General features: G+C 47.0%; 1 protein-coding gene across 1 annotated transcript in view; it reads left to right on the top strand.

Annotated features, from left to right (window-relative positions):
* Nucleotides 1-13895, top strand: part of GLT1D1 (glycosyltransferase 1 domain containing 1) — a 30142-nt gene extending 16247 nt beyond the window's left edge. The window contains exons 8-13 of the mRNA XM_031059431.1: nucleotides 6-83; nucleotides 1104-1153; nucleotides 3735-3778; nucleotides 4675-4795; nucleotides 8390-8488; nucleotides 13297-13895. Coding sequence (XP_030915291.1) covers nucleotides 6-83; nucleotides 1104-1153; nucleotides 3735-3778; nucleotides 4675-4795; nucleotides 8390-8488; nucleotides 13297-13443 — 539 coding nt within the window. The 3' untranslated portion in view covers nucleotides 13444-13895. The remainder of the gene's footprint in view (nucleotides 1-5; nucleotides 84-1103; nucleotides 1154-3734; nucleotides 3779-4674; nucleotides 4796-8389; nucleotides 8489-13296) is intronic.
* Nucleotides 13896-15093: the final 1198 nt, after the last annotated feature.

Genomic DNA, 15093 nt, shown 5'->3' with positions numbered 1-15093 from the left:
CTCAGGCCCTGTCCATCTGTTCCTCTTGGTGTGTGGGCTCCGCAGAGTGAAGGACCCTCTGTACTTGGTGGAAGCTTTCTCAGGTGAGTTCTGGCTGCTTGAACATTCTTGTTGTCACTCAGTGCATTCTTCTAATGTTGGTAAGTTTGGCATGGGCTGTTTTGTTCATTGCAGGAAACATCATCATATATTTACATTTGAAAAAAGAAATTCTTATGTAACCATTGATCTGTTCAACACATTATTTCTGTGCCATGTCTTTTCCATCCTGCTGGGAATAACAGAGCATTCAAATCAAAGCAATATTTGATGGTTTTGCTTGCTGAGAAAACTGTTTTGCTGTTACATGCAATATTGATGGAAGACAAAAGAAAAGATCGTCTACTTCAAAACAACTTTTTTATCTTGCTGTCCCGTGGCTGTTACATTGATTTGCATGTGTGCTAATTAATGCCACTGAAGCTGCAAACAAATTTTACCACCCATTGTTCTGGCTCAGTGCTCAGACTAGGCTGAAGTTTCCTGGGAGCACAAAAGGGAATATTTTGTCAGGCTCTGTTTGTGTCTGTAAGAGGTTCAGGCATTCTGAGCTGGAAATTCAGCCTGCACTACTCAAGTGACTTTTATAACCCTTGGAACAAATGCAGCTTGCAGTGAGCTGCACTGGTACGTTCTGGGTTTAAAAAGCAGCAGATGTCTCTTGTGCATATTACTGAGTAATGATTGTAATGGCTGCAGTTGCTTCCACACGTTCCTTGACACAGGAAAATATTCAAGTAATTTTGGCTTTGTGGCCTGAACCACTGCATTATACAGAGCATTGTTCTCCTGAGTGATTCAAAATTAATATCTGAGCTTAGTTAAATAACCCCTGAGTCAGAAGAGATTGCATGAAGCAGAAAGGCTAAATACTAACTTTCAGATATGCTAATATTTGAATTCTGAGGAGTAATGTGAGCGCTGAGTGTGAATCTGGTGCACATTCAGTCTTTTAAGTAGCAATACAATATTTGTCTAATTCTTCTTTACCCATGGAGCTATTTAAACTGATTTAAAAAGTAATAATTTTTATGAATAAAACAGTTGTTCCTCTTCTGTTTCAGAGTGGCACAGAAAGGATCCCAGTGTCCATCTGGGCATTATTGGACCTGCAGTAAGTGCTGCTGTAATTTTTATTTCTAAATATTCCCATTTACCTCATCTGAGATGCCTCAGCTCTCCTCCAAACTGATCCTGGCTCAGAGGATTTCTGTTAGAGGTGAGGAGCTCCCACCCCAGACCTTGTGAAGGCTGCTCCCACCAGGTCTGAGCCGGGACAGTGGTTCCAGTGGCCAGAATTGCACAGTGCAGCACTGCCCATGAAGGGGCTCCTGCACTGCAGGGGGAGCAGCTCCCAGGCTTTCCCAGGAGCAGGCACTGAGGCAGCCCAGCCTGTTCCTCACTGCTTCCCTCCATCCCAGGGAGGAGTTCTGAACAGAAAAAAAACCAAGCAAAATACTTGGATTCCACTCTTGGCCACTGCAGCTACACCTGTGGGGTTTTAGACACTCACAAACTGCTAAAATGTGTATTTTTGTGAATAAAATACTAGCAATGCCCATTTCAGTAGGAATAACTTAGAAATGAGCCTATCAAATATTTTGAAAGGCAGCAGCTGCCATCTTTTTGGGGAAAAAGGGAAAAAAGAACTTTTTCCCTTTTTCCCACAGCCATTGCTGGTGAGGATTTTAGTGCTGTGAAGGTGTTTCAGTGCTGTTATCCCTGTTCTCACTGCTCACGTGCAGCACTGGGTCCTTGTTCCACTGCAGCTGGGCTTTGCTGCCCTTGCTGGGCTCAGACACAAATATTAGCAGCTGCCAGAGGTGCAGAATGGGGCTCAGCCTCTGTCTGGCACCAGGGCTGGAGCTCACAAACCCAGCCCAGCTCCTTTGCCATTCAGAACCTCAGAGCACCAAAGCCTGGATAAACTGAGGGGTTTTATACATCCCCATCTCAGAATAATCTTAAAGTTCTGCCTCTGTCCTGATTCTTCTGCTTCTGTGTGCTGCCTGCGGAACTTTGTGCTGAAGTTACAAAGCTACTTGCAGGGCTTTGGGAAGGCAGTCAGTGATCCTGCAGCACAGGGCTGGGAAAGGCAGCCTGGAGCCCCGGGTCAGGCAGGGAGAAGCTCTGAGGAGGCAGCTGTGCCATGTGAAACAAACTCTGTCTGCTGCTTGAAGGGGACTAAAAGCTTCCCTGGCTCATCTGGGTAATGTGTTCCCTCTGTATCAGTCTCATCTCTGATTCATCTCCATATGAGCCTGAAAACTTGCAGGCAATTTGCTTTATAAAAAAACAAACAGACACTCAATAGGCAAATAAGAACAATTTCTCTATTTTCTCATTCGGTTTTATTCTTTGCAAATTTGAGGACATAGGATTTTATTGTTAAAAGCTGTTTTTACATTTTTATTTTATCTGGGCTTTTTTCCACGCTAATACACAAAATGATGTGGAAGTGAACTGGTGTGGAAGGCAAATCTAGAGCAGGTGTAATGAAGCCGTGCTTCAGAGTCAAACTATGCACTTGCTGCCTCCAGTGAGGATTTTATAAACATTTCAGTCGTCTTTCTAAATTTGCTTCACTTTTTCACAAGCTAATGTCTTTACAGGCCAGAAATAACCCAGTGGCAGTGCACAGGCTGGATCAAGGGCTGAACCTCCTGAAAACATTTTAGAGCATATTTCTCTCATGGAACTAAAATATTTCTAAAGGAAAAGAATACATCTCAGCTCTATTGGTATTTAGCTGTACTCTTCTTATTCAGGTTGCTTCTCAAACCACAAAAATCTTAAGAAAATCAGTGCCACCATCTATGAAGCATGTAATTTTTACTGTGAATATTAAAAGCCCATACAGCAAGAGTATATTAATTAAGAAGAGAAAGAACAAAGGCCCCCACTCTATTTTCTGCTTTACTTCCATGAGATGATCTATTTGCTGCCATAAGATTGTATTCTATTCCCTGGGTTTTCTATGCCTGATTGTCTCAGGTGGTGCAGTCGAGGTAATGTTGCAGGATTGAGGCCTGTGTTATGTAAAACTTTCACCATTTGTCTCCACTTCCACTTTTCCTTTTGTTCATTCCTATAATGAAATCTGGAACAGCAGCTAATTTGCAGCAGCTCCATATTCCAAGAATAGGAGCTTATGAAACTTTAAAAAAAAAAAAGTTAAGGCCACAAAGCTTTAAAGTTTTGTTTAAAGCGTTCAGCTTCCTCTCAGAGCTCCTTTTGGGTTTTTTACCCATGACTGTTTGTTATTTACTGGGGTTAGAATTCTGTGTTTGTTATTTACTGGGGCTAGAATTTTGTGTTTGTTATTTACTGGGAATTTTGTGTTTGTTATTTACTGGGGATTAGAATTTTGTGTTTCTTCGATTTCCACCAAGTCTTTCTGCCGGAGCATGTGGGTAGCATCCCTGTGAGTGTCTCAGTTGCAGCCAGGCTGCTTCCTGAGCCCATTTTTACTCAGTGAGTACAGGGACAGTCCCTGGGCACATCAGTGCCCTGCCCCTCACTCACACAGGCGGTGTCACACCAGGCCTTTGACACAACTGAGTAACACATCTGTGGGATGATTTTAAAGCTCAGCATTTAAAGTATTTTAGATGAAAATGTGCTAAACTTTATTTCTCTGGGTGTTTCAAACATGAGCTGCAGTGCCACTGACCTCTGTGTGTGCTCCTGTCCAGGTTGATCCACTTTTTACCAGTGAAGTGAAGGAGAGAGTTAAAAGGTAAGGAGTTCATGTTAAAGCTGCTCTGTGCTGAAGGCAGGCAGCTGGCTGCCCCTTTTTAAACCCTGTAAATACCAATGGGTGCCCATGCACATGTAAATACCAATGGATGTAAATACAAACGGGTGTCCATGCACATGTAAATACCAATGGGTGCCCATGCACATGTAAATAAATACCAATGGGTGCCTGTGCACATGTAAATACCAATGGATGTAAATACCAATGGGTGTCCATGCACATGTCAATACAAACGGGTGTCCATGCACATGTAAATAAATACCAATGGGTGCCCATGCACATGTAAATAAATACCAATGGGTGCCTGTGCACATGTAAATACCAATGGATGTAAATACCAATGGGTGCCTGTGCACATATAAATACAAACGGGTGTCCATGCACATGTAAATACCAATGGATGTAAATACCAATGGGTGCCTGTGCACATGTCAATACAAACGGGTGTCCATGCACATGTAAATAAATACCAATGGGTGCCTGTGCACATATAAATACAAACGGGTGTCCATGCACAGCTCTGTGGGACTGACAAGGCTGTCAGGATCCTTTGGCATGGAACCGTCTCAGACCAGGAATCCCAGACATTTAAAGTTTTAGAATAAGCAGTATGCTGATGTTTTGGGTTAAATCACATCTGACTGAGTCTGATTTCGATTTGTTACTGACAGAACCATGGGAGGGCTTGGGGTGGCTGAAGTTCCCCCAGTTCCACGCGCCCAGCCAGGGGCAGGGACAGCCCAAGCCCTGTCCTGGAGCTGAGGCAGGGGTGGGAGATCCCGGGCAGCCCTGGGCAGCCTGTTGCAGTGCCCTCGCTCACTGAGGCTTCCATCACTCCGGGTCCCTGCAGGCTGTTTGTCTGTGTGTTCCTGCAGGGCGCCCGGCGTGCACGTGCTGCAGGAGCTGCCCCAGCAGGAGCTGCACGCTGCCCTCCGCAGCTGCCTGGCCCTGGTGAACAGCTCCATCTCCGAGGGCATGTCTGCTGCCGTCCTGGAGGTGAGGGGCCTTCTGGGGGTGATGCTGAGAGCTTGCCCTCAGTCCGAGACACCTTCTGTCGCTGGGAATGGCTGTCAATGCTTCATGGACACATTTCAAAGCTGGTGAAGGCAAAACTGAAACATTTCTTTTTTCAAGTGTTAGCAATTAAGGTTGTCTTCCCTTGAACTGACAGCTTGTTATGCTTTCTCTGTTTATTTTTAAAGGATAGAAGGTAATTTTATCAATCCTGCTAAATTAACAACGCAGACCTGAGATGCAGAAATCACTCTGATTTCCTGGGGTTGTCACTAGGCTTGATTCAACACCCACTTCCTTATAATGCTGCTAGAATGGACTTTCATTTATTTTTACATCCCTTCAAAAAGCAATCTAAGAGCTGTATTTGGTTATTTAATTCTGAAATGATTAATGAATGAATGACACGCTCAGTTAATCCTTTTGCCATCAGTATTGAAAATTAATAACCAGTTTTATTTCATACCTGTCAAAGTAGGGCACAGTTTAGTATCAAGTGCTTTCTCAGGAAAAAATAAGTGTACTTGAAGTGAAGTTCTTTGGGCAAATGCCTTTCATTATTCCATTTGTTTGGTGGGTGCTGAACGTTGGTTCATCATGAGCACAGAATTATCACACCATTTGTACGTGGTTATGTAATATAAATGAGCCTCCCATTTCTGTTTGCAATGAGCTGCATTTCCAGCATTTCCACTCATCTGAGAGTCCTCACGAGTAACAACCAAGGGAGCATCACAGGAATGAGGCAGGGCAGGTGCTGGTGGGACAGCACAAGTGCATTTCCACCCCAATTGCCCCTGCTCAGAGGTGCATTTCCACCCCAAATTGCCCCTGCTCAGAGGTGCATTTCCATCCCAAATTGCCCCTGCTCAGAGGTACATTTCCATCCCAAATTGCCCCTGCTCAGAGGTGCATTTCCACCCCAAATTGCCCCTGCTCAGAGGTGCAGCTGCCCCTGCTCAGCAGCCCAGCTCTGTGCAGCAGTTCCTGACTGTCCCATTTCCAAACCTGGGCTGTGTCAGGCCAGGCAGCCTGGGCTGGCTGGGGTGGAGCTGCAGAGCCCTGACCCAGTGAAGCTCAGTCTCTGTCACCTCCTCCTCACCTGCTCCATGCTCCCCTCAGGGCTGCTCACAGAACACTTGAGCAAAAATCAAGCTGATTTTATTTATTTATTTCCCCAGAGTGCCAGGGCTGAGAGGCAGCAGCCAGGCACACCAGAAGGGCCCTGAGCAGAGCCTGTGAGCTCATCTGGTACAAACTGTGCAGGCTCAGGGCTGGCAGGACACTGCTGCACATTCCAGAGGGTTTGGGGTTTCTGTGTTTGCTCAGTGGGGTTTGAGCCATGCTGATAGAACACCCTGCTGGGAACACTCTCTCTCCCAGAAGTGGCAGCCCAGGACGGTGAATTCTTTCCTGGGAAGGCCAGCAGCAGGAAGGGCCATGCTGAGAGCTTGTTGGATAATAAGGCAGAAAACTCTGCATAAAAATCTTCTGGTCCTAGGCTGGAGAAAACAGGCTGGAGTTTGGAAATGCAGCTCTCATTGTCCTCAAAGTTCAACATTTAACAAGGTCATGAATCTGTAAACAGTGCTTCAGAGTGAGATAAATATATAATAGATAAATGAGATAAATGTATAATCCCATCTAGTTCCACCTGCCTGGAGGTACAGAGAGCCAGGAGCCGTCACTAATGACTCTGTCAGCTGGGTCTGAGATCTCTGAGATGTGACTGGAACTGATCTGTTTGTGTTTGGCGTTTGAAGAGGAGAAAACAAAACATGAGAGCAGGCATTACAAATGCATCTGTTCCTCTGAGAGCCCAGGAGCTGTGCACGCTCCTGGGCATGGGATGGTGGGGAAGGCTCCACTGCAGAAAGGTTTCTGAGTTCCCTCTGCTCCTGTAACAACAGGGTTTGCACTCCAGCACCATTGCACTGGAGCCTTTCCCTGTGCTCTCAGGAATGCTCCAGCTGCTGGAAACACCATTACATTCTCAGGCTTTTACCAAAAAGAAGCCACTTTGAAATGGTAGAAAAGGAAACTGGACAGGTTCTGCTGTGCTGGGAGGCACAATCCACTCCTGGCCAACATGTGCAGCACCAGCACCAGTGTGCAATAACAGCCAGAGCAGATTATAAAAGAAAAAACACTAGAGATGAAGGGATGTTGTAAAGCAGTAAAATTGAAGAGCCACCAAGAAGCTGCATGGGCTAGAAGGAAGGAAATGAGGGACAGTGCAAAGACAGAGTGCTAAATAAACCCTGCCTTTGCTCTATCAGCCCTTGTTGCTGGCTAGAGACGCTTACAGGGGAACATCCCCAGCTTCAATTTACACCCTGCATCCTCCTGCAGGAGCAGCAAAGCACATTTGCACTCACAATAATGGAACAAAACAGATGGCCAGTGGACTGAAATGTTGTTTGATGCTATTATTCCTGGAAGCTAGGTCAGTAAATTATACATCTTTTCAACAATGCAAATGGTTCTTTTTACTGCTTGGAAATAGTCTAAGTATCCAAATTAAATTTGAAGCCAGTTCTTGCAGTAATTATTTACATTTGGTTAAGGCCAGCGGCATAAAGGCAGCCCTGCATCTGAATCTGTGGCCATCTGTTCTGCCTTTAGTGGCTGTAATTCACTGGTACCTGCGCATTTGGGGACCTGAAGATTTTCTTGTGTGGCAGTTCCTGCCCTCCGAGTCTGAGACAGAGCAAATGTCTTTCCCTTTAGAGTTTGGAAATGACAGAAAATTAAATATTGGTGCTCAGCTCCAATCAGTCACCAGCTCTGTAAGTTCATTAATGTGTCTGAATGACCCCAGCTAATCTGGCAGTTTCTGATACAAAGTGTAGAACAGGTTTTATCATTAAGGGCTGTTATTTTTAGCTCTAACTGCTGCAAAGCAGATGTTTGTGCCAGGGCTATGGAAATGCTATGATCAGAATAATACACCTGCAGTGGTGATTTAAACAGTGATTTCTTGAGGATTTTAAATTATTAAAATATGTTGCTAAGTCCCAGTAGTCCCTTCCTGTACCTTATCAGCCTGGCTATTTGTCTCTTCAGTTTTGTCCAAACTATTAAAAAAATCATGTTTTTTCCTTGGAGTTTTGTTTCTTGCTGTGTGGACTGAAGCAAAATTGCTCCTCATGCAGGACTGTAATGACAGCAATTAAAACTGCATTGACTCTGGAGTGGCAGGGAATCAGTATGAAACACATTGAAGGTTTGGGGGAGGGAATTTCTTCCCCATTTGACACTGTGATAATTGCACAAAATGAATTTTTCTGTTTTTACAGTCAGTGCCTCTCCAGACTGCCCAATCCATCAATAGTGATTAATCCAGAGCAGCAGAGCTGAGGGCCCAGGGTGTGCACACCTCAGAGCTGCAGCTGTGCTCTGTAACGTGCCTTGGCAGAGCTCTCTGGGGAAGGGCATTTTTCAATTAAAAATCCGGAGAGGTGGGAAAGAAGTTTGGTTGTTGTTTGTGCTTTTCTTATTAAAATTGTCATTGTTAGCACCTCAAAATCCACGAATCCTTACAAACTGTTGTTTCCTTTTTCTATATTCCTGCAGGCGATGGATTTAGAAGTTCCAGTGCTGGCCAGGAACATTCCTGGGAATGCAGCAATTATAAAGCACCAGGAAACAGGGCTGCTGTTTTCAACTCCCCAGGTAAGAGCAGCACAGACATTTGGGTTCGTTTTCTATCCCAGGCCTGTCTGTGTGGTGACCGCGTGTTTCCTGAGCAGTTTGCTCAGACTCTGCAGTTCGGGGAGCCCGGACTAGGTGTCAGCCTTGGGAAGGTTTCTGAGCTGCTCCAGCCCCTTGTGCCTCTGCGTTTGGAGCTCCAAGCCCTGCAGGAGATGCTCTGCCCGTGCCAGACTCCCCTCCAGTCATATCTGCAGCAGAACTTGTGTCAGACACCAGGAGCTCTCCAGGAGAATGAGCTGGAGGTTCAGATGACACATTTTCTGTAATTTCTAGCAGGCAGTGTTAATGTAAAGTATTTTTAGAGGCAAGATATTGCTCAGTCAGAGAAATTAATGATAAAATTAAGCTAAGTGTTAGGATGAAGTCTCAGGGAAGTTAAGTAAGAGTGGGAAGAGAGGGAACACTACCCATATTTAAATGCTGGAAACTTTAATTTCAGCATATTTTCCTGCATTAGGACTTTGCTGTTAACTATTCGTGTATGCCATGGAAAATGACTCCCAGAAAAAGATTCCCTCAGAGTTTTATCCAAGTCAAGATTAAAAAAAACACACTAGAATTCATCACTTGATAATTTTGCATAGTAGAGAATGTATCTTATTTATTTACTTTGTGGACTGTGTGATTAATGCATCCTATTAAGTTGTGTTCCTGGAAGGTGAATCCCCTTGGTTGGTTTTGAAGAAGATTTTAATAGAAAAACTCTTGCAATTGAAGTATGGTTCTAAAAGCATTGCTTATCTTCAGTTGTTTCTGATCTGAGGAGGGAAAGCTTTGCAGTACCTGGGGTAGGAGCAGTTGTGCCTGCTGTCTTGTGAAAGCCAAAGGAGAGGGATATTAATTGACCATTATGCAGTGAGAATTGTTTTAAATGGTGAGTGCTGCTGGCTTTTCCTGCTGGAAATGAGCTTCTGTGCTTCCAGGGAAGTAGGAAATGTTGTGCCTCATCCTGAACCGTTTGGATTTGGCTGGAAAGAGCAAAGCCCTGGCAGTGCCTGCAGCAGCACCCAGGTGGAAACAGTCAATGTGCAAGGGAAAGCCCTGGAACGTTTTGTTCCTGACACTCCATCATTTGTGCACATCACTGTGCACATCACTTTGAAATCATGGGCTGATCCTGCTGCTGCTTGAATTTGCAAGTTTATGGAATATTTGACACTGAGTTAATGGGACCTGAAGTAAAAAAAGTAAGAGATAAGAATGGGGCAATAAATAATGCAAAACTGTGTTAAAAGGGAAGGCACAAGAAGTTATTCAGCAGGCTGGGTTTCAGAATTACATCTCCCATGTCTGTAAAAGCTCAGAGAAGGACCTAAATAAAGAGAAGGAGGCAAATAAACTTCCAAGGCACTAGGAAGGGACAGAAGGGACCTGGGCAGCCCCTGTGAGGGTTGGGAGGGCTGAGAGCAGCAGCTCGGCTGTGCCATGGAGCTTTCCTGTGCCATGGAGCTCTCCTGTGCCATGGAGCTCTCCTGTGCCATGGAGCTCTCCTGTGCCATGGAGCTCTCCTGTGCCATGGAGCTCTCCTGTGCCATGGAGCTCTCCTGTGCCATGGAGCTCTCCTGTGCCATGGAGCTCTCCTGTGCCATGGAGCTCTCCTGTGCCATGGAGCTCTCCTGTGCCATGGAGCTCTCCTGTGCCATGGAGCTTCCCTGTGCCATGGAGCTCCCCTGTGCCATGGAGCTCTCCTGTGCCCCCCAGAGCTCTCCTGTGCCACCCATGGGCAGGCCACAGCCTGGGAGCTGCCCCTGCCCCAGAGCAAACAGCTCGGAGCTGTGGCAGTGCCAGCAGTCAGTTCCAGCCCTGGGGCAGCACACAGGGCCCCACCTGCCCCAGGTACCTCTGCACTGCCTGCACAGCTGGCCTCTGCCTCCCTGGGGCTGCTCTTTGACAATCACCTTCTCCTGCCTGCTGAAGCTGCTCTGAACTGCTCTAATTGCAGACTTACTTTCATGATATAAATAATATATTAACCGTGCATCCCGTTTTCATGATGTGTGAGCTGTGGCACCAGTGCAGCTCTCGTGGTAATTGAGGAATTCTTCACCCTTTTTTTACCCAGTGCACTCATTTCCCAGCTTTATCTCCTGGATACCTGTGTTGCTGTGTCTCTGCAGAATACCAGACAGGATTTATTTGAGGTGCTACACAGAGGAGCTGACATTTTCTTTAGGGATGATTGGTCAATTTACCAGGAGAAAGCTGCACAATGGATGTTGCTGTTGGGAAATGCTGTGTTTGTGTGGAGCCTGCCCATGGAAAGGGCAGTGTGAGAGCTGCTGCAGGGCCAGGAGATGATTTGCTCCCATTTCCCTGGGTTGTGACTCACAGCTGAGCCTCAGCTCTTACACTGTGTTCTGCTCCACCTGCACATTAATTGTCCCCACTCCTGTGAGGGAACAAAGGTTTGTTGAAGCATGGATGGCCCCAGGTAGTCAGCTAGGATAGAATCACCTCCTTCACTGGGCTGCTGCAAGCCATGCCCTTAGCTTTTATTACTGAAAGGCCATTTGTGGATTTGACCCCTCTTTCACCAAAACTGAAGCTACAACAAAATATGGGAGTGCACAAATATTTGTGCAAATATCCCAGATAGAGCAGAACAGCTGCTGGAGGTGTGCTGCCTCCCTGTAATCCCTTCATGTATCACAGGCTTCTGGAAAAGCACAATGGAATGCTGCATTTCCTGAAGGAGATCAGAGTGGTGCATGTCTGCTTGCTGCAAATCCAGACTCAGCACAAACCCACAGCTGAAATGCAAGTCACTTGTACCTAGGGGGACACCTGAGAAATGAACTCTCTGCTCTCTGAACTCAGCAGCCACCCTGAAACAAGGCAGGCCAGCTGCTCCAGGGGTCAAACCCAGATCAGTCCCAGGGAATGCTCCCACTGCCTTCCAGGGGATTGCAGGGACTTGTGGGGGTCTCACTGGAGGAGGAGGAGGGTAAAGCTGGGAAGTCCTTACTCGCCACCTCCTGGGATTTTTCCATTTGCTTTTTCTCTCTCCTGCATTTTCTCAAATTTAAGGCTTTGGACTCAGTTTGGCATGTTTTCCTGAAATTATCCTCAGCCCTAAGTATTGTCACTGTGAATAAGGGTCTCATTTCTTCTATCATTTACATGTTTCCAAGTTTTTGTCCTCCATATCCACAATTTAAAAGAATGCTAATAGGACTACCTGTCAAGAAATGTTACATTGCTGCTTCTGCTCTTAGGTAATTTACATAAATTACTTTTAAATATTACTTTAAATAAAATCCTCCACAGGAGCATAAAATTAAAGTTGGGGATATGGCTCAGTGGGAACAGTATTTATTGCTGTGACTTTCCAGGCAAGTGGATGAAGGCAGCAGAGGTCAGGTGAGACTTTCCCACCTTCCTGTGGTGTTTGTGGGGCTGGGTCAGCTCTGACAGACACAGAATCCCCAGGGAAGGGGCTGAGATCCCAGATAAAGCAGCCCCAGGCAGCTCTGGGCACAGCTCCCCCAGAGCCCAGCTCACAACCAGCACTGCTCTGATGTACAATGAGAGGTCACTGCTCACTCGGGTGATGAGAATCTCCTCATTCTCTTACCTGGCTGCAAACCTCTGCACAGCAGTGCTCTGGGGCTCTGTTTAATTTTCCTGCTGCTTTGTCCTGGCAGGCAGAGCCCAGGCAGCGATCATCCCCTGCTCAGAGATTTCCCCATCAGTGTGGCCCAGGGTCACATTGCATTGTGCACTGTGCACTGCAGCAGCAAAGTTCACCCCAAAATCCAGAGGTCAACCAAAGATTTCACAGCTGTGGAGGAACCTGGACACTCTGTGTGCTTGGCTTTGCAAGGATTGCTGTGTCCCTAACCTGGTGTTGATGTGAACTCAGCTCTTAGCTGGGCTGTCTCCCTCCACAGCTGGCATTATTTATGTGTAAATGATGGATCTCCTCCTCCCATCCCCTTTGTCCCTGTCCCCATGCACTGATCCTCACTGCCCATTGTGTGCTAACACATTATCCTCCTTTCCCACTGACACCAGAGCTGCTTTCTGAGCTGAACCCAGGCCCTGCTGTGCTCACCTCTGAGCACATCTGCAATCACGCTGAAGCACTGGAAGCTGTCTCTTGATGGAAAATTAGAGCAGCTGCTCAGAACAGATTAGTTCAGACGTCTGATCTCCCTTCACGTGTTTGAAGTTCACAATTTCTCTTGCCTGGAAGTCAATGAGAGGCAGAGGAGCAGGCAGAGGACAGTTGTGAGCTCTGAGCTCTCTGGGTATTTGCCCAGTGAAGGTAAATGGAATATGTGGGGTTTTTTGGTGTTTGGTGAGCTGACCCTGCTGTATCTGTACCTGCCCAGGTGCTGCATGCTGCTCCTACCTCACACTGTGTTTGTGTTGGGACTTCTTTAGTCTTACCAAGAAATTCACTGAGGGTGCAGCAGCAATGAGGTAAAAGTTTAGCTGAGCTCAAACATCTGATGTTGTCCTCCATGCAGAACAGGCAATTCATTTATAACCAGCCTGGCTTTCCAGCCATTGGGCAGGCAGACAATTTTTGTGTCATTAAATGTGAATTGTCTTTGATTTTTAATGTCTTAGTTGGTGGGCTGTGTAAAAGAATAATTTTATTATTTACTGATCATTTTTTATAAATAAAGTACGGTACTTGACCTTGAGGAAGGACTTAGGAGAGCTCCATATATTGGCTCACAGTTGGACACTACCAGCTATTGCAGTATCATTAGGACCTTTACAAAGGAATTTTAACTGATTGGTTTTTTCATCTTTTTTAGGAATTTGTTCTGCTGTCCAAGAGTTTAATGAATGACCCCATTCTGGAAAAGGAAATTGTGACCAGGGCCAAAGAGTACGTGGAGAAGCATCATTCCTGGGAAGGGGAAAGGAAAACCTACCAGAGCCTTGTGCAGAGACTGCAGTGACCTGGCAGGAGCCAGCAGAGCCCTTTAATGATGGGAATGTGGTTAGGGTTGGGTTTTCCTGGGATCTTTCTAGAAAAACAGCCGGACATTGTTACTCTATTGAACAGCCCACGAGCAGAGCTGCTGCAGGCCCTGCCAGGGCTCAGTTTGGGGCAGCAGCAGGAGGAGGGCAGCCCTGGGCAGTGCCAGGGGATTGCTGCTCTGAGCCCAGGGCACTCCTGGCACACAGAGTCACAGGAAATGTTCTGCCCATGCTGCATCCCAACCCCTGCAGCACTGCCAGGTGCGCTCACACACCTGCTGAAGCCCAGGTGCACAAGCAGAGGATGAATTCCGGACAGCACAGCCTCCTGCAGGCACCCCTGAGGCAGCCCAGGGATCACAGGCAGCCTGGGCACAGCTGCTGCTGGGCACAGGGAGGGGCACAGAGGGCTCTGTGCAGCCCAGGGATCACAGCAGCCCAGCACAGGGGCTCTGTGCAGCCCAGGGATCACAGCCAGCCCAGCACAGGGGGCTCTGTGCAGCCCAGGGATCACAGCCAGCCCAGCACAGGGGGCTCTGTGCAGCCCCCCCAGAGCAGCCCAGTTCTCCTGAGCCTGCATTCTGCCCCTGGCACAGGGCAGGAGCTTGGCCCATGTGCCAGAGCTGTGCCAGAGATGCTTGGTTACACAAACTACCTCTTGCTTTGCCAGTTCCTTTGGTACCGCTGTGATTTGCTTATTTATTGAAAGATTTATGAGACCTGTACAAAGGGATGGGGGGGGGTGAAGGTATTTTCAGTTTACTGTGTGTTTTGGTGCTGTTTGTTCTGATTTGGCTTTTCAGGATGTATTTCAATATATTGCAGCAGCCTTGTCTGAAACTGAGCCTGATCACTGCCTAAAGTCCACACTGCTCATCCCTGTCAGCCCAGGGATTATGGACACATCTCTGAGTCTCTAATTGCCATCCAAGGACTTCCATCTAGAGAAAAACAAACAAACAAACAAAGAGGGGCATATTTGTAATTCCTTGTCCTTAGGAACCTGTTTGCTTTGTATGGTCTCGAGCCTGCCCCAGGGAGAGCCTGTGAAATGTTTTCTGTTGCTCCAGTGGCTGTTTGTCAGACTTTCTTTGTAATAATGAAGTTCACGGTGTGTTTTAAGCTTTCCTCTCTATTTTTGATGTTTTGCCAGGTGCTGGTACAGTAAACAAGAAAGCAGTTTGAGTGCTGTGTATTGATTTCTCCCCAGTTCCCTCCTTGTTTTGTGCTGGGGCTGCTCAGCCCTTCAGTAACAACCCCGGGGGCAAACAAAGCCACATTTAAACCCCAGCCCTGAGCACATTTGTTGATCCCACGCTGCTGCATGTCCTGCCAGGGGCTGGCAGTGCAGCTGGGGGCAGCAGCAGCCCTGGGAGGAGCTGGAGCTCCAGCTGGGACCTGCTGGGTCCTGACCCCGCACACACTGAGGGGAGCCCTGCAAGGTGGATTCCCAGCATCACACATGGCACGGGACCCTGACAGGGAATAAAAAGGAGTTTTCCAACTAACTGAGCCAACCTCAGGGTGTCCCGCTCCTCCCAAGCTCTCCGAGATCTCTGCCAGCTCATCCTGATGCCCTGCTTGACCGGCTTTGCTCCTCAGCCATCCCCCCTCCCCTTCCAATTGGT

The sequence above is a fragment of the Geospiza fortis genome, unplaced genomic scaffold, assembly GCF_000277835.1.
Source record: "Geospiza fortis unplaced genomic scaffold, GeoFor_1.0 scaffold145, whole genome shotgun sequence".
Classification (NCBI taxonomy): Eukaryota; Metazoa; Chordata; class Aves; order Passeriformes; family Thraupidae; genus Geospiza; species Geospiza fortis.
This window is presented reverse-complemented; position numbering and strand designations above follow the sequence as displayed.